The sequence below is a fragment of the Notamacropus eugenii genome, chromosome 4, assembly GCF_028372415.1.
Source record: "Notamacropus eugenii isolate mMacEug1 chromosome 4, mMacEug1.pri_v2, whole genome shotgun sequence".
NCBI classification, from domain to species: domain Eukaryota; kingdom Metazoa; phylum Chordata; class Mammalia; order Diprotodontia; family Macropodidae; genus Notamacropus; species Notamacropus eugenii.
The window spans coordinates 453,127,296-453,146,964 of NC_092875.1; the positions used below are offsets into that span (position 1 = coordinate 453,127,296).

Sequence of the window (19,669 nt, forward strand, 5' to 3'; positions counted from 1 at the left end):
GTCTTTTCTGATGAGGGCATGCTATGCTGGGTGGTCCTGTGCCGATGCTTCCCATGTCACACAGTCAGCGTCCTTCTATCCCTTCTTCTGGTCACCATGTCAACACTTGCTCACACACTTGAATTTTCCATAAGATAGTCTTTTAGGCAAGTGTATGTTTGGCATTCAGACCACGTGACCAGCCCATAACAGTTGTGCTCTCTGCAGTAAGTTTGAATGCTTGGCAGTTTAGTTGAAGAAAGGACCTCAGAGTCTGCTATCTTATCTTGCCAAGTGACCTTCAGAATATTCCTAAGACATTCAAGCAATTCAGTTTCCTTGCATGCACTGGTATACTGTGCAGGTTTCACAGTCATAGAGGTGGTAGCACAATGGCTCTGTAGGCTATTTGGTAGTCAATCTAATACCTCTTCACCACACTTTCCTTTGGGAACTCCCAAACACTGAGTTAGCTCTGGTGATGCATGCATCAAACTCAACATTAATGTGTACCTCCCTGGAAAGCATACTGCCAAGGTATGTGAGCTTATCCACAGCATTAAAAATTCTCCATTTGCTGGCTGGTGTGGTGCTGACTTTTGGAGTTACCTATGTTTTTTTTGTGTTAATGGTTAGGCCAAAATTAGCACAAGCAACAGAGGAGTGAGCCATACTTTGTTACATCTCAGCTTCAGAGGCTGCATTGAGTGCACAATCATCTGCAAACAGAAAATCATGCACCAACCTTTCTTCCTCTACTTCTGGCTTTGCTTGTAGCCTTTTCAAATTGAAGAATTTACCATCAGTGCTGACCTTAATGCCGTATTTGTCCTTATTGAAGGCATTTGACAACCTGGCTGAAAATGCTAAAAAGCATGGGAGGCAAGCCTAGTTTCACTCCGTTGGTAACTGGGAAGGCACAGGAGCATTGTCCACTAGCATGCCATCGTGAAATTGATGTATAATACTGATGAACTTCTCCAGACAACCACATTTTGACATAATTTTCCATGAGTCCTCATGATTGACTGTGTCAGAGGACTTGGTCAGTTCTACAGATGTTCTGCTCTTGGCATTTCTCCTGCAGTTGTCAAGAAGCAAACATCGTATCAGCTGTTCCTTAGCACTTGCTGAATCTACTCTGTCTCTCAGATGGGTGACCGACTGTTTTCCAGGGAAAGGATCTGCTTATTAAGGAGGACTCTGGCAAGAATCTTTCCAGCAGTGACTAAGAGAGAGACCCCCCTCCCCCGTGATTGTCACAGGACAGTCTATTTCCTTTACCTTTATAGAAATGGACTATGGAGGCATCATTGAACTCCTGGGGTATAACTTATTGCCATATAACCCAGAAAATTTCAGTCAGCTTTTGTACGAGCAAGGGACTTCCCACCTTGTAAATCTCAGCTGGAATAGAATGGGCACCAGGTGCTTTGCCACATGAAAGGAGCCTAATGGTCCTCAAAACCTCTTCTTCAGTTGGAGCTTCAGCTAGGGAAGGACTGACTTCAGTCTGAGGTAAATGGTCAGTGACCTCAACATTGATTGATGATGGTCTGTTGAGAACACTATGGACGTGTTCACACGGTAAACGCTTAGTAAAATACTTAGTGATTGTCAAATAATTGAGATGTCATTTGTTAGGGAAACAGAATAGTCCAAAAGTAAGTCATGAGGAAATGGGACAGCAGACTGCAGCATTTCCAAAGTCATCTTGCTGTATCCATCATGAAACAGGAAGTTCACTTAAGAGTCTGATACCATCTCCAGCATGGGTACTTTACCCAGTGGAAACCACTATGCTTATGGAAGGCCCAGAAACAAGCAGTCTCCATATTTTACTGTTGTGGCAACAAGTTGCATCTTTAGGCTGGAAACGGTTCCCAAATACTCAACTCTACTGGGGGCATTTTCCAATAAGTAAGAACAACTTATTGTTTGGTAATCCTTAAGTCTAAACTAATCGTAAAAGTCATAACTTGATCTGTATGCCAGGTACTAGAAAAATAAAAGGTTTCCATTCCATTCCTATTTCTGCTTTCCCTGATTTTAAGTGTTTTAAGATAGAGAACCTGTTAACACTACACTGAATAAGCCTTTGTCCAGTCTTTATGACTTACAGAGTAAGGAATATTTGTTCTTTGGATTAGAAATTTTTTCCCCTGTTGTGCCCTTACTTGAATACCATAAAATAAGTACATGATTTATGGTAAGAAACCCAAAGAAGAAAAAATGTGAGCCATCCAGTCTCTCATTTCATGGTAGAAACAAGAGTGAGGTAGCTACTCTCCATTTTTGAGTTCCATAGTCTCCCCACATACCCCTGTTAAGAGTTACGTGAATCCTGGACCCTTTTTCAGCATCTTTTTTTCTTTTCTGTAGTCCCATCTTAATCACAATTTAACGATCAGGAGTGCTGCTCACCTAGAGTAAGTACTAAGCAGCTAGGGTGGCTCAGTGGGTAGTCAGTGAGTCTAGAGACAGGAACACCTGAGGTCAAACCAAGTTTTAGACCCTAGCTGTGTGACCCTAACATCTGTCTGCCTCAGTTTCCTCATCTGTAAAATGGGGATAATAACACCTCACAGGGTTGTTAACGCGCCTCAAATGAGTAATATTTGTCAGACCTTTAGCACAACACCTGGCACATAGTAAGTGCTATTAAAAAATATTTGTTTGCTCCTCTAGAATTGAATTTGGTCTTTACAAAATAAAATGTTTACATTTATAGTTTTGCATGGTATTTTTAGCAACTGAAAATATCGTTAAATCTGTTTTAGGGATACCCACTTCCCTCAAATATTAGCTCTTGATCTAACTTCCAAATATCAAGAATACATATCCATTAGCATGACCTTTCAGAGATGTCAGTATAAGGAATTTTTCGCCCCATTTTCCATTGTGTCCATAAGAAAAATAATGAGTGAGTTTTTAAAGTATTATTTAACTTTTTATATATTTTTAAAACCCAAAACAGGAACTTGTGATCCTTTTGAACAGTGAGATCTTTTTTAAAACGCAATATTTGAAGCAGTTGTAATATTGTGAAAATTTGTAAGTTCAGTGTAACAGTGACATTAAGATTCTCAGCATCTGTAGTCACTCAGAATTCTTGTTGTTTTCAGGTGGCAAGAGTCTTTTATTACCTTTGCGTGATCGCACTGCAGTACGTGGCGCCTCTGGTCATGCTGCTCCATACGACCCTGCTTCTGAAAACGCTCGGTACGCATGACTCCGCCATGAGTTTTGTATTCATAATGCACCGACATATGAATATGAAGAGTGGGAATGCTCTCAAGCACGCATCTCAAAAACCCTAGATCGCAAAAAAGCTGGAATTACTGTTAGCATAAAAAATATTCATCTGCTTGTCTTTGAAAACTCAAGATCATAAAGTTTTGACGTTTCCTGCCTGTCTTATTGTTCTGCATGCTTTGTGTTTATATCTTTAAGAGGATTACCAGCCACCTACTAATTCTTCCCTTTTAAATGAGTTCATTGATCAAATGCATATTATTTATCTCATTTTGTATGTAGCAAGAGGATAGCCTCTTAAAAACTCATTGCTGGAGTTAAGCTGCTATTAGTGTTTTAAAAAGTTTAACAGTGTTCCACCAATACTGACTTTCACTATACAGAATGTTTCTTTGACTTATTGTCTCGCATTTGTACACTTCATTCTAGAAGATTTCTGATGAGAGGATTAGAATTCAGCACTAAAAAGTGTGAAGTCTCCCTAGTGTCACGGCCCCTTGGCTCAGTTGATTCAAGAGTTTTGCTGATCAGATTGATTATCAGGAGGTGTGTCTGGAGAGACCACAAGGCCACTAGTGCTGTGTGAATGGGTGTGATAGATAACCTGGGAAATCTGGAGATGCAGTATAGAGAAGAGAGCTGTAAATACAAAACGAAGTGTGTCTGATGAAAACTTTCTGAAAGTTATTATTAGTTTCTAGCGTTGACATTGCAAATTATTTCTTTTTTAAAATGTCATTATGACATTGAGAGTTTCTCACGGAATAGTGAGGCCTTTTAAGAAGCCGGTTAATCTGTCTTCCACCTTGCGTGTTCTGGCTAAAGCGGTGGTTGGCTAATAACTGAAGAGTCATGGCTTTGTGATCAGTCGGCAGGACCCAGCTTCAAGTCTCGTTCTGACGCAGCCTAGCTGGTTTACTCTGGTGAAGTCACTTCATGTGCTGTGATTCTCCTTTTTGTCATCTTTTTGTCATAAGAAATGCCTGTGGTGCCTGGCTTGTTGTGAAGACCAAATAAAATAATAAATAAATGCAAGTTGTTTTTTAAGCCACAAAACAGAATAAGTGTTAGTATCCATCATCATCATCATTATTGTTATGGCCATGCCCTTCTTTAAGAAAATGTGTTTTTCATTATCTTACCATATTTTAGTTTCCAGAGGATCATAGATTCAGAGCTGGAAAAAATCTCAGAGCTCATCTGAGTCCAGTGCCCTCATTTTAAAAATGAAGAAGTTGGAAAGGTTTCAGGAGTTTAAAGAGGCTAGGTGACTCGCCCCATTGATTAGAAATCAATTCAAAAGTATTTCTTTTTTTGCGTGTTATACTTCCAAGGTCAAATTGTATGTAGTCTTGTTACTTACTCAGGTTCAATAACAAGTTTTATTTAAAGGCATGGTACTAGTTGCTCTTTTTTAAAATTTTGTGTTCCACATCAAGTAATAATCTGGTAGCCTGGCAGATTTTGTTGTTCTTAATTGCAAAATTTAGCTAGAGTTTTGACATTCATTTCTCACTTTAAAAAGCATTCATGTTTGATTTGTTAACTTGAATTTTACAGGGAATCATTCCTGGGGGATTTATTCCGAGTCTAGCTCTGACTCTCTAGTGGAGAATCATCCATTCTCTGGTTCTGTTCACTCCGAATTACCATCTGCTGATGAAAAAATGAAGGTAACTGTTACCCAGATAACAATGGCGCTGGGCAGCCTAAAGACCATCTTCACTCCTCTGCTCTTCCGAGGGCTCTTGTCATTTCTGACCTGGTGGATCGCTGCTTGCCTCTTTGCCACAAGCCTTTTTGGACTTTTCTATCACCAGTACCTAACCGTGGCATGAAGTACTCAGCTAACAGTGTCAGCAACAGCAAAAGGTAGTGAAGGCAACCTGTTGTGGAGCCCATGTGCCTTTGAAGAAAGGGCTGAGGAAAATGAGAAGGAAGCATAAAGACCGAAGAAAAATACATATCATCCAAGTAGCTTCTTTTTTTAAAATTCTTCCTCTGTCTTCTCAGGGTGAATTGATGTTTTAATGTCTAAAATCACAAGTTGGTTTGTTAATTTCATTATGTAAATAGTAGGTGAGTAACTGTTGAATTGTGGCAGTGGAACTGTGACTTCTTTCTTTATATAGATATATACATACACATATCTGTGTGTGTATGTACATATATATGTATGTGTATACATACGTGTGTGTATACAGACACATGTATACATACACTTATGTACACATTTATTGATGTGAGGGCTATTTAAATGCTTGTGATACCTTGGTTTACAGTAACACCCCGCTGTCCTTGAAATTTTGTTTATGACTTCGTCATTGTCTGATGCCTTTTAATGGTATTTAGGTACTGGCAATATGAATGGTGACTGCCTGGAGAACAGTCTGGAAACTGAGCCATACTGGGTGGGGAGACAAGGGAGAAAAAAATAACTTCTGTTGGAGCTGGATTAGCTGCTCTTGCCGATGAGTGACAGCGACTACACCAAATCCAACAGGAAAGAAGAAACAGCTGCTGTATATTACAGCAAGGAAGCTGTAGCGTGTTTTAATGTAATGGAGATGTGAGTGCGTAATATCAGCCAGCACTGCTGCCTGAGCATCGCAGGAATCGTTATTTTAGAACGTACCTTGTCTCAGTCTCTGCAGCTCCTTAAAACAACAGACGGCCATACGAACAATCGCTTGGAGCAGCTTGCTGCCAAGATTGGGTCTCATGAATTGGGGTGGGCCTCAGTTTCTGGTTTTTTTCTATATTATTGGACAACTCTGTCTTAAAATACTATAAAAATATTTATCAACACTGATCAGACTTAAAAATACTTTTTAGTCCTGCTGAATGCATACATGTATTGTACATATTATATATTAAGTATATAATATATTGGAGCTCTAAAAGATGAACATAGGAAAATCTTATTTTAAGTTGCTGATTGTGTATCAGAAAGGTGATTAAATGGAGGTACAGATGTGTTTAGAAGTTCAGGATTTTTGAATGAAAATTAAAAGTCATTTTTGAAAGTTCAGCAGGAAACTGTTGATTTGTGCTGCCTTACGACACGTTGGATTCTTAGCTGGAAACTCCCCTCGTATATTGTAGTTCTTACTGTCATTTCTTACGTTGCCCAGAGTGAAACCTTCAGAACTCTTTATATTAGGACCAATAATAAAAATTCCATTTGAATCTTTATAAATCAAATCTTCCTAAAAAAAATAAATAGGACTTTTAAAAATGGCTTACCCTGTAGTTTTAGAAACAAGAAATAAAATAGAGATTTTATTTGTTAGGTTGTTTTGTTTTCTAATATACACATACAGGCATATGAACATGATGAATTTGTACATTTAAAACTTAAAATTCAGAGTTAGAAATTTAAAGATTTACATGGAGTTCAACTATAAAGTAATGTGGTTAATTTTTAAAACAACTTTAAAAGAACTTAGACATCTAAATGAGAGTTGTCATTCCAAGCAGCCACCAAGGCAGATCTATTCCACAATGCTGCCACCGCTCAGACTATTTCTTTAGTTCATTTCTTTGGAATAGTCTTCAGAGCCTGTGGTATATTCCTTTTAATATTCTCAGTGATGTCAAAATTTTCACCTTTGTGAGTGACTTTGAAATAGCCAAAGGTCATTTAGAACTAAATCTGATGAATAAAGTGCATAATCAACCCTGGGTAATACTCTTTGGGTCCACAATAAGGTATGACTAAGTAAGTAGTGAAATTCATTTACCCGTGTATTTTATCAAGTGCTCCTGAAACCAGTTCCCATTGGAGAGTTCCAGAATTGTTCTTTGAGGGGTACCAGTATTAGTGAACTAAGTGGGTAGCCTCTCAAGGTTGTATAGAAGGAACATTTATTTAGATGTATAACTTCTTATGTTTGGTAAAGTACTGGCCCTGTTATTTTATCGTCATTTCTCACATCTGCCTTTCTAAACGTCATTGTCGAGTTAGGGAAAATTCCTTGTGTTTGTTGAACTGCCATATTTATGGTGTGTGTGTGTGTGTGTGTGTGTGTGTCTGTGTGTGTGTAAATAAGGAATTGCGTTTGAATAGTTCTTAATTAAGTGGGCATAAATAGAATTTGTTGTTTTTACAATTTTAAATTCTTACCAAAGGCCCTACTCTTCAGTGTTTTAAAATCCGTACTGTGGGATAAAGTATACAAAGAAGATAAGATCTATCCATAAATTGAAAGAAACTACATTTCATATAACTTCTTCATTATTTCAGATGGATACCTGTAATTCAGAAAATATACTGATGGTTCATTTTTAAACCTATTTTGTATCCAATTTCTAAGCCACAAATTTTGCACAGGGTGCAAATTACTTCAAGTACTAGATATCTCTTCAGTTCTAGAATAAATTCTTGAGGAACAGTTTTTTGAGAATAGATTAAGGATAATGATTGCTAACAAGAAAGTTTTCAAGGGCTTGTAGCAAGCAATACAGCCTTATGGGTGCAAGTGTGTGTGTGTGTGTGTGTGTGTGTGTGTGTGTGTGTGTGTGTGTGTGTGTGTGTGTGTGTGTGTGTGTATGTGTGATTTAAAGAAGCTTGATACTTCAGAATTAACCAAATTTTTATTTTTGGAATTTTGGTTGTTCAGTTAAACAGTAGAGATAATGCAAACTATTGGTTTATTCTAAATTTCATAATTTTCTTTTTTTTTTTTTTTTACCTCTACCAGACTTTTTTTTACATACTGAGTAGATAAATTATTTTTTAGGTTATTCAGTTGTGTTTTCCATATTGAGTAGAAATACTTAAAATCTTGTGTTGTATGACTTAATGAAAATTTCCCACAATTGTCCCCCAGAATTACAACTATATGACACACATTCATATAAATGGGAAATGATCCATTTTTCATTTCTGATCTAAATCATCAATAAAATTATTAGCAGCATTTCTCCTTGGGTTATAATTCAGGGAAAAAAAGTTAATGAAATTGATAGGTCTAGGGAAAAGAAAATAGTATTCATTATGACACTAATTATAATACAAAAGAATATTTTTTTTCTTGTAAATGAAAGGTTAAATTCTCTACTTCTAAATATAGAATTTTAACATTTCCTGAAATCATCCAGTCTTTCCATCTGGTAGACTTTCTGACACCATCTCATAATTGGAAAATTTTCTGTTATGGTTTATGGTTTGTAGCTCTGCTCAGCAAAGTAAAACTAAGTGATTTTTGAATGTGGATCATCCAGTGTCTTCATGGAGCTTTAGTTGGCTTAAAGAATCAGATCCAACCATACTTAAGATCCCAGTGCTTGAACTCAGTCTCAAACAGTCACACAGTTGCAGCTTCTTACTCCCACTCATGTCATTATATCTGTACCCTGGCTTTATAACTGAGCCAGTCATACACCTGGAGAATGGTGATGTGGACTCTGAACATAGTCATGAAGCTAGTATCGATCTTTCACTCCTTTTCTTCAAAGAAATCAGTGGTTTCCCTTTATTCTTGCTTGTTTCTGTCCTTTAAAAAAAAAAAAAGAGGATAGAAGTAGGTTTTTTAAATATATATTTGGTTTGATCCAGTTGTTGTTCTCCTTACAACAGAAGACTTTTAAGTTGGGTGGACCTGAGAGAGAGGTGGAGAGGGGCAGGGCCAGTGGGAGGGGGAGAAGGAAAGGGAGAGAGCACTTAGAAGGCAAGAGACTGGATAGGCTGCAGGTGACCTTCCTTGGGCAAGATGATGACTCTTTGGGTCTCAGTTCCCTGATGTGCAAACTAAGGAGAGTGGACTGAATTATCTCCAGGGTCCCTTTGGGAATGCTCTAACACTTCAATTCTGATACAAGTTCATCTTTTTTGATTATTACTTGAAGGAATATATACATATAATAATACTTTATTATTTAGAGATGACTGTTGACCATACTTCTTAATGAACATTTCTTGAGTGCTAATTGAAAGTGATGATATACCAGACTTAGAAGTACTTTTTACCAAAAATAATGATTTTGGGGTAATCAGATTGCAGTTTGCCATCTGTATGAAGCACGCAGTCACAGAATTTAGCTGACAGTGAAAGAAATAGCCAATAGAGAAGACAGCAGGCATGTTTATATTGCTGAACAAAAATGTATATTCTCCCCTCCAGCACTCGCTTTCCCCAAAAAAGGCCAGATATTTTAAAATAGCAAATTTAACATCTGGAGTACATTTTCACCAAATCTATTTCAGTTTAATTCAACTGACATTTATTAAGCGCCTATTAAAGGCACTGTGATAAGCACTGGGGATAGAACAGATAGAATCAAAATGCACCTGCCCTCATGAAACTGCCTTTTTCTGGAGGTTACCACAGGGACACGGATTTGTGTTTCTGTCCTCTGCACCTAGTTTGGCGCTTAGCATTTAATATACTTAGTATACTTAATAAATATTGATTGATTGATTGATTTATTAAATAAGGCAGTTGGAGGAAGGAAGAGACAGCACTTTGTACTGGATTAATTAGGAAAAGCATTATGGATAAGGTAGTACCTGACTTGAGCTTTGTAAAAAGCTAAGAATTGATTCTTAGAGGCCTGTCATTCTATTCAGGTTAATAGAAATGCTATTTAATCTTTATGCATATTTGGAACTACGTAACTTGACTTTGGCAAAAACAAACCCTATGTCTCTTTTTCTTCATCTGCAAGGTAATCTCTTAGACAGATTGGCATGTACCTTTTAGCAGGGAATCTGTGCCAACAAGAAAGTGAGACAAGACAACCCCACTGCCATGTTTACTTCCCAAATTCATTCAGTTCAGCAAAAGTATTAAATACTTACTGTATACTAGGTGTTAAGGAGGCAAAGATGAAAAAAGAATCAACTCCTGCTGTCAAGGAACTTACGTTCTTCTGGGTGATTAATGGTTATTATGATTTTTCGGTTAAAGAAGGATTTGCAATTAGAAAATTTTGCCTGTTAAATGGTTCAAATGACAGTAAACTCTCCAGTGTGGGAGTCTAGGGAAATCACTGTGAGGGAGTTACTTTCCCGTTTTCTCAAGAATTAACAAAATCCTTTGTTAATATATATTGTTAATATGTATTGTATACCATTCATGAATTTTTTTCAGGGGAGGGAGTATTTTTTTTACTTTTAAAAGAAAAGCATAATGCTTTTTGATAGTCATAGGAGAAGAAATTAATATTACACCTTTCCCTTATCACTTAGTCATGGTTTGGCTATATCTAAATACCTGCTTCAGCAAGTAGCTGCTAGTGCTATGAGCCATCTTCCCCAGTCACTACGTGTACTACCAATGAAACGGTCTTACTTTTTCCCCCCTCTGTTTTTACTGTGAAACACAGTGGTTAGTGTTTTATTGTCAGAATCCTTAGTAGCAGCAAGTCAAAGAAGGCACAGACTGGAAAATCTGATTCTAAAATTTCCTTTTACCTCCTCCAGAAACTTCCACCAATTGCTTGCTAGTAGAGAGGCAGATTTTCAGGGAAGTAATTAGAAAAGTCAGGGCAGGGGTGGGGAACCTGCAGCCTTGAGGCCGACTGGCTTTAGTTAAAGGGTCACACTTGATGACCTAGAGTGCCACATATTGCCTCGAAGCCACAAGTTTCCCACCCCTGGGCTATCTATATTACTTGATGGAGAAACCTAGACTCTTATTTTCTTAGGAGCCTTGGAGAGCCTGATATGGATGCCAAGGGAAATGATAATTTCCAGTTTTCTTATGAACAAGTTAGAACCTACCTATCAGCTTATCCACCCTTAAATATGTTGTCATCTCTGTCAATCAAAAGAAACTACAAAAAGTATTCTGTGTACCATCTATATTCTTTTCCTTCTTTCTGGGTTTAGGTTAGGAAAACATAATGAACCATATGTATGTGTAACAAATTATTTTCAGGGTATAAGTTATAATTCTTGAAAGGTATGTTAACTCTGTCTGGATAGTAGAGTTTAAGTTAATGAATAACTGCCCCAGAGTGGTAGTACCCAAGTGGCCTGAAACTTAATTCACCGCTCAAACTGTATAGATTACATCATGACATTTTTTATTCACCTTTGGAATATGAACTAATGTTTATTGAAATTCATATTAACTCTGACTGGTGATATAAGTTCAAATGATTAGAATCCAGAAGTGAAATCAATGGTGCATATGCTATCACTGTTTCTGTCTTGTCTGTAGGATGAATGTATCTGTTATCTATGTTATCTATGCAATAGTAAGTAGCCAAGCAGATGGATGGCTTAAATTATCAGGTAAATTTCCAGAGGCTGTGTTAGTGGCATATAAAGAGCGGGGCCCATGTATCCGGTACCTTGGCATTTGCCACATAGTTTTGCTTTGTGCTAGCGAACTTGAGCTATTAAATCTTCTAACCCACGTAAGAAATCTACAAAGTTTGAGATATGAAGGTAACATAATATGTTATAACTGCCCAGAGTTCATATGTATTCATTGGAATACATTGCTTAAGTTCAATTCAATTCAGTCAATATTTAAGCACTTCTTACATGCAAAGATTTATTCCTTGCATCAAAAATGACTTTTAAAAAAGTCTTTTCCAAAAAATATGGGGGGAGGGGAATCAATTATGAACATTGAGGCTGATAATTGCCGTTTAACTAAAAATAACTGCTAGTATACAGTAGCAACTCCATTAGAAGTAAGGAAAACGATTCAACATTATGGCAGATCTTTTTCAAAATGTGTATTTATGTTATGAAATAATTAAACAAGTGAAAGTATCACTTAAGTCTCAATGATTTAAAATTTTTAAGGCTTTAAGTTTGAAAATAGGGTCCATGATGTGATATTCTATACACTGCTGAGGATATTGGGAATAAATAGAAATGTATAGACAAAGAAGATTGTTTTCTTTAAGAAGGTTCTTCTGAACTTTGTTCCCCTCAACTTTTATTCTTAAATGTTAATGTTTTCTGTTTTGTGTTTTTTACAGTAAAATAAGATTTATAATTCTTTTCTATGAAGAAAACAGATGTGACTTTTTATTAAAAATTTCCAAAACAAAGAAAATCGAACTAGTTTGACTTACTTTTATAGAATAATTGAGATACTGAGAGTAAAATCAGTAATGGTTACATATATTTGCACTTATTCTTTAAATATCCGTTGTTACATTTCTTTCCTCTTCTGTAACAGGTGGCTGCATTTTAAAAGCTCTCTTGAAGCTCAGTTAGAGGAAATGAAGTTTGCAATTTTCTATCTTTAGGGGAATATAAATATCAGTTTTAAAATTCATCCAGCTTTTATTATTTAGAATATTCTTTAATTTCACAAGGAAAGAGAAATGCCTCGTGTCCTCTTAAGTTATCTCACTGTAGAATGTTATTTTATCCTACTGATAATAATACATGTTTAGCTTTATTAAGGAAAAAAAAAACTTTTATACTTGCTTTTTTTAGCAACAAACTTTATACTGGAACAACTATTTTGATTGCCTTTATCCATATATATAGTCGCACTACACTTCTTTCACGTATCCTTTATAAAGTTTGTTGTTAGCAGTATTCTTAGAGAATTGTAAACCATGCTCTGAATTAATTTTTACGGTTCTTTATAATATGTACCTTTTCTGTAGCTGATTTTTATGACATTCAAAACTCTGGGTATTCAATTTTATATGCATACTTGTAAGTGAGGAGAAATTCAGAAGATGTAAATATCAGTTTTCACCAATCATATGCCTCATGAACACCTCCTGGTATTTTTAAAATCATAGTATATCTTAATGTTTTATCTCATACTTTGAAAGTATGTCTTTATTAATAAGCTATAAATTACAAGATTTTCCATCAGAGACAGGAATCTTTAAAGTACCAAATTACTTTATAATTCACAAAAATTGCTTTCAAATGATTCATTTTTGTACAAACTTAGTGTGTAGACCTAAAGTTACATTTCAGTAATTCCAGGAATGCTGTTGGGTACGTTTAAATTAACGTTGAATTTCTGATACATTATCCATAAACTCAAACAACTAGCGGTAGGAAAATGAATAGTTACTTTCCTCACTGATATCTAAAATGCCGTATATTTCAATACAATCAATGGGGGAGGAGGAGAGAGTCTGTTTTGTTCCTAAAGGGATTGACATTATAGGTTATCATCAGTGGTGCTTGCTAAGAAATAGTCCATCTCTGCTATAGTTACTACATTGTAGTGGCCCACAGCTTGTCAGGAGTCATTCGTATCTGTCGTAAAGGAAAAGGGAAATCTGTAGGGCATCATTTTTTAAAAAACGTACAACAGTATTGTAAATAGTGCATATTAAAAAAAATACCATCTCATCTTCAGAATAAACCATAAAAATGTTAAGGTGCTTCAACATTTAAAAACTCCCAATTTTACTTTAGAGGGGACCAAAAAAAAAAATTCAAATTTTTAGCCATGGCAAAAACAGAGGCCATTTTCACTGTATTATATTGCATAGAATCTCTGGAATCAAAACATATTTAGCAAGTAGAAATCTCATGCTTGCCCATGTTATTTGAAATTATAAATTTTGTTGGGATAATACAGGCAAATCTTTATTAAAAATATACCATTGGCAACACACTCTCACAGTCCAAAGAAAATAACATTTTTAAAGGATTTTTTTTGCTGTTGAAATTCATCCACATCCAAAAACTTCTTTTCCTTCACTCTCATATTTGTCAGAGAGATGGCTGAGAAAAGGGAAGACCATAGGATTTTGTAACCTGTTCTTTTGAAACAGCTGTCTACAGCAACGAAATCTTGTTTTTGAATGAAATTTGTAGCATTAGTTTCTGAATTAAAAGCAGATAGTTTGAGTTTATATACATGGTACAAGAAATATTTGAAGGTCATTATTGGCCTTTACTTTTGGTCAAATTGATTGGTAGAGTTTGACATTGTGAACTAGTCAGAAAGATGGACTTTTGCAGTTGGCAGCAAGCATCCCATCTTGTACGTCAATGACCAACTGGTGTGAGGGAGTCATTAAAATTTAGATATTCATACTGTCATGCCACCGTGGGTACAGACAGCATCAGAGGCAGAATACAGTGGATTGAAATGAGAACAATAATTGTAAAGTGGGTTTTTTATGTGTTTTTTTATGTGTAAGTCATGACAATAGATTGTTGAATTTGGAAGTTTATTTTTTTAAGAACTAGAATTTTTGGTACTTAAAAGTATTTAATATACACAGTGATTCACCAAGAAAATTATGGCTCATAATTGTACATGGATAATTCAAAGAATGGATCATTTTGCATGTAAAGAATTAAATATATGTGTAAACTGTATATTTGAATTAAAATAATAGAGTATGCACCAAAGGAAGCACTCCTTTTAAAGAAGCCTTATAATGTCTTGTGCTTTTCAAGCTAAAATGAAATGTCATTAGTAATTAGCGTATTAATGTAATGATGGGGCAGGGGAAAGGTATCCCTATACAAGCTACTGTATAACCTTTTGTTGTTTTCTTGCACCATGTGTAGAAAGGTGCATTGTCTTTATTGCTGCTAATGTTTTATTTAAGAGATTTTTTAAAGCTTTTTATCCTCTTACTTGATAGATATTTGCATGTCGTTAAAAAAAAACTAATGATGCTGAGACTAATGAATGACTTGCCGATCTAAACTTTTTTAAGAAGATATTTTGCCAAGTAAGGAAAAACTGTGACATTTTATTGAAAATGTGGTGTTTTTTTTTTCCTAATGTTCCCATTAATTTATTTGAAAATGTATTTTTTTTTTCCCTTAGGAAAATTCTTAAGCACAAACAAACACTGATTTTTTAAAAAAGTTTTAAAGGGAAGACACTTTTCTTCAAAGAGACTATAAATAATCATATGATTTGAAAGTTCTTTATTTCAAACTAGTTGTGATCATGTGTAGATACTATGAAATGCAGAGGAAGATATTATAAACAATGTCTATAGTTTCAAAAGAAAAGAAATACTTTCCCCCCATCAGTTTGTGTATTTTCCCTTTCCATCACTGTAACACATACAAACTTCGTTTTTTCTGTTCCTTTACCCTTGCATGTGGTATATTCCATTAAATTGTTTTTTACATAGTGCTGCCTGAATCAGAAATACAGCAACTTTGAAACCAAAGATCAATAAAAGTATTCCCCACCCCATGTGTTGATGGTTGTATATCTTGTTTGTCTGAAATAATTTTTAAATTGTTACTTCTTGGCTTTGCAGATCAAGAGCAACATGTGAGTAACTTTTGAAAATATGTTTCTCTGTTCCTTAAAGGATTAGACCTTATTGATTATTAGCCTGGTAGGTTGTTGTCCTTTGTTCTCAGAAAGGACCAAAATGACATCACTATGCTAGAGTCAAGTTATAGTTTGTCTGACTATGGCTGATCGGATCAGTACAAGCTCAGAATGTTCTACCACAGGTTGGGCACAGATAGTCCATGTGAACATTTAGAGTGGACTCTCTAAATTTGTGCATCTTGTGTTTCTTTTGAGAGGTATTAAACTGGGAGGTTGGTCAAGTTCCTGTGATATATGCTATTTCAAAGCTTTGTGCTGTTAAATTTTCCTTCACTTAACACTAGAATGCTTCAGAATATATATTTGGATTAGACAAAAGATAGTTCTTTTGTATAACATTTCAAATACTGTAATTCATTGGACTTCAGCACCCATATATCATTACCATCCACAACGGAATTGTTGTGTAGTACTTGCCATAACAAAATGTTTTTCTTTGATGTTTAATAGTCCTCAGAATTAAGGGGTATGTGCATGATTCCATGCACATTTCATGGCACTGGTCTCATCAATATTCTTCAGAACTGAAAAAAGCTTTGATATGCTGTTAAAACCAGGGTCACATTATCCCAGAGAGCACTGAAGCATTTTCTCAAGGCTTGTAAAGGTAGTCTTTGCTTTAGCAGTAGGGGAATTGAACTATCTCAACTCTTTAACTCCTCTTTAGGTTTCTGATGTGGAAAGTAACTAATGAACTTACCTTCCGATTCCAGAAGCATTTATTAGGAACCCAAGAAGGTGGTATCTATAAATATTCTCACAATGAAGCAAGGAGGATGCTATTTACTTTTTAGTATTAGATTGTTGGTACAGTGGGATCTCGGTGAAAGAAGGACTTTGTTTACCCACTTGTTAGAAAATTTACTAACACAATAATGAATTATATAGTAAGACAAGAAATATATAGTCCATGTGATATTGAAAGTGAGGACAGGTATCGTTTTTTGCTTTTCTTGAGATATCCCAAGTACAGTGGCTAGTACGTAATAAGTACACAGTACTTAATAAATGCTTGTTAACTTGTAAGGTGGTCAGCATATTATCTCTCTAAAAATCCTTGTGTAGCGAACTCTTAGCTGCTGGTGAAGATAGAAAGCTTAGAATCAATTTGAATTCACAGCATATAAGCCATGGTCGACAACCACCTTCAATAAGCCACTGAAATACAGTTTTTCTTCAGAAGGCTCTGGTAACACACAAATGACCCTTTCTAATGTTTACCCACATGTTGAAACAGTTCATCCTGGTCTTCTAGAATATCCTTATTGGAGCAGTGAGGATGAGTGAATATATCTGGTGGTTGACTTTGGCTAATCAAGAAGGTGATAGTGAGAAGGTAAAGCACTGAGTCTGCTTCCATTGTTGACTAAATTGAATATCTGAGTGTCACAAGCACCAAACAATAGAGTATTTGTGCTAAACATTTAGTATTGTTTAACTGTTTTTAATACAACTGAATTCTGTCCCTGTCTTCTATAGACCTAAACAAAATTCATGGCATCAAATAAGACATCAGTTGACATTCCTGTCCCAGTCAGCTGGTGTCCTGATACAAAATTCACCCAGCTTGCTGGTTTAAGGTATGGTCAAGGTCTACATCATCCCATGTAGTTGAATTCGTTCTCTTCCCATCTCCCTGACTCCCTTTTCTTTACCCTTATGGAAGGAGTAATATAGAAGGGCATCTAATATGTAATCTGTTAGGACTCTTGCGCATTGGAAACAAAAGTTTTAGAGAAATCCAAATTGATTGTAAAGCCATGAATATTAGCTATTACATGGACCCAAGATTTGATTTCAGCTCGTTTGGCATTGATAACAAATGACTGAGTAAAGTTACAAAGGCCTTACCTGAAAAGGACTATCTTCAGAGCCATTTCTCCAAATCCTGGGAAAGTCCTTCAAACCATGGAATTCAGGCATCCAGAGAAAATGGCACTTTTATAAATACATACATACATACACACACACGTGTACATGTATATATATATATATATATATACATATATATGCTGAAATTAAGGAATTAATAGTATGAATATTTTGGTTTTAGAGTGGAATAACTTTACATTCCACTTAGACACTAACTTACAATTCTACCCACAGATTTCATTGCTTTGATTTTTGTTGAACCCCTTGATATGTTCCATCAGTACTCCAGTGTTAAAGATTTATTAGCATATTACAATAAATGTGTACAATACAACCCTCAAAAGGTCTGGAAGAAAAAGAAGTAAGTGATCAAAATAATTGAAAATAAATTTTAAGAGTTATCCAACTAAATACATTTTAAGAAGGAATGGGTGTGCTTTTTATCTGAACATTGTGAGAATTCATATACTCAATATACATCTGTATTAATGGCATTAGTGATATTGCTTTCCATTGATATGCATTGTTAGAAGCTTCATAATCAGGAGTAAAAACCGTGTAGGCATTATATCAGTGTTTCAGAAGTATTGTCAAATGTGACAATAAAGTAGGCATTTTAAGTGGGTTAGAATTGGCAGAGGTGAGAAACGAGGCCTGTTGGCAATTAGACCTTTTTTTATAACAGGATGACACTGTCCTGAAAGATATGATGAAAAATCCCCAAAGAAAATATGTTGGTGTCAGTTAACTCAGAGTAATCTTGGATTCTTCAGAGTTTCGAAGAAACAAGATGAAGTAAAAGTCATTGAGCATTTGAAAGGATGGATGGGGTCTGGAGGATCACCACTATGGGACAAAGAATACAGAAAGGGAAGATAATTGTAAGGAGATAAATACTCTACAATTTTGCCTAATCTGCCATGTTTTCCCTCCAACTAAATGAGAACAAGTAATTACTATACACTACCATTTTATCTGATAATTGCAGATTTCCACTTACCATGATTTATGAAGAACTGCTTCCTGGTTTGTTTATTTGCTTGTTTCCCTCACATCATCGGCTTTGCTTCATTCTGGGGGGATTCTTTATGTATTAATGAGAGGCGGATGGGTAAATAGAGTACTGGGTTAGGAGTTGGAAACTCCCAAGTCCCATTTCTACTGTCTTCTACCTGTAAGACCTTGAGTAAGTCACTTAACATCTCTGAGTTATTGTCCTCATCTATAAAAGGGAGACTAGATTAAGTGGTCTCCTAGGATCCTTTCAGTTCCAACATGTTTGAGGAATGGAAAAGCCAACTTGGATGAGTGGCAGAGTATGGATAGGGAAGTACTGTATTGAGGCTAAAAAGATAGGTTGGAATCTTACATGGGTTGTGTGGAACTTTAAAGCATAATTTATATTTTGTCCTATAGATAACTCAGACAAACTAGAAATTCCTGTCATTGACTGACTAAGGGAATGACACAGTTAGATCTGTCTGTACTTTTTAAAATTTTAAATTAATTTTTATTTTTGCTCTGAATGTAAAGCACCACGAAAAAAAGCATTTTCATATACCACATTTTTCTGCATAGTTGTAGCACCCTGTTTTTTCACTCCAAAAATTGGTTTATAACCTTTCATTGGTAATCATTGCATGGCATAATTCTGTTCATCATGATGCTTAAAAGGTAAACAGAACGGCAATGTATTCACCAGTGCCATATGGATACACTTTTATCTCTCTCACATTTGAGGTTGTGAACCTAAGAGTCTCAGTGCAAACTTGCCTGTTTTGTTTAGATCTCTGCAATAGTAATGGTATTGTCATTAAACTCAATGAAGAGCTTTAGGTGCAAAGGGAGTGGGCAGATAGGTGAAGCTTCCATAAATATGTCACATGTTATGATAAGACTTGAATCTTCTCAGTTTTAATGTATATTCATGAGCAGTCCGTGTATCCTAATCTTGGCACCAAAGACAGTTTAAGTAACAAATTATTTTTAAGTAATACTGGCACAATTTTTTAAAACTTCACATAATGGTCGCAAACCCCTTTTTTTGTGAAAAATTTGCATGAAATCTGCTACGATTATGAAGTGAAGTACAGTTTGCAGCAGAAAACAGAAGATTCCATATGAAACCATGAATCTCCACAGTGCTTGCTTAAAACAAACAAACAAAAAACAGGTAGCAAATTCTCCATGTAACTGTCCTACTTGTCTAGGCTTTCTTCTGAACTTAGGTGAATTTTGAAAGATACTATAATAGCTCCCAGTTTTCTCCTCTACCCTTTTTTATTTCCCCATCTAGGCAC

The 19,669-nt window shown here is 35.7% G+C and overlaps 1 protein-coding gene across 1 annotated transcript in view; it reads left to right on the forward strand.

Annotated features, from left to right (window-relative positions):
- The window catches only part of TMEM161B (transmembrane protein 161B), a 124,141-nt gene extending 108,791 nt beyond the window's left edge, over window positions 1-15,350 (forward strand). Inside the window, exons 11-12 of the mRNA XM_072606201.1 lie at window positions 3,105-3,201; window positions 4,795-15,350. Coding sequence (XP_072462302.1) covers window positions 3,105-3,201; window positions 4,795-5,072 — 375 coding nt within the window. The 3' untranslated portion in view covers window positions 5,073-15,350. The remainder of the gene's footprint in view (window positions 1-3,104; window positions 3,202-4,794) is intronic.
- Window positions 15,351-19,669: the final 4,319 nt, after the last annotated feature.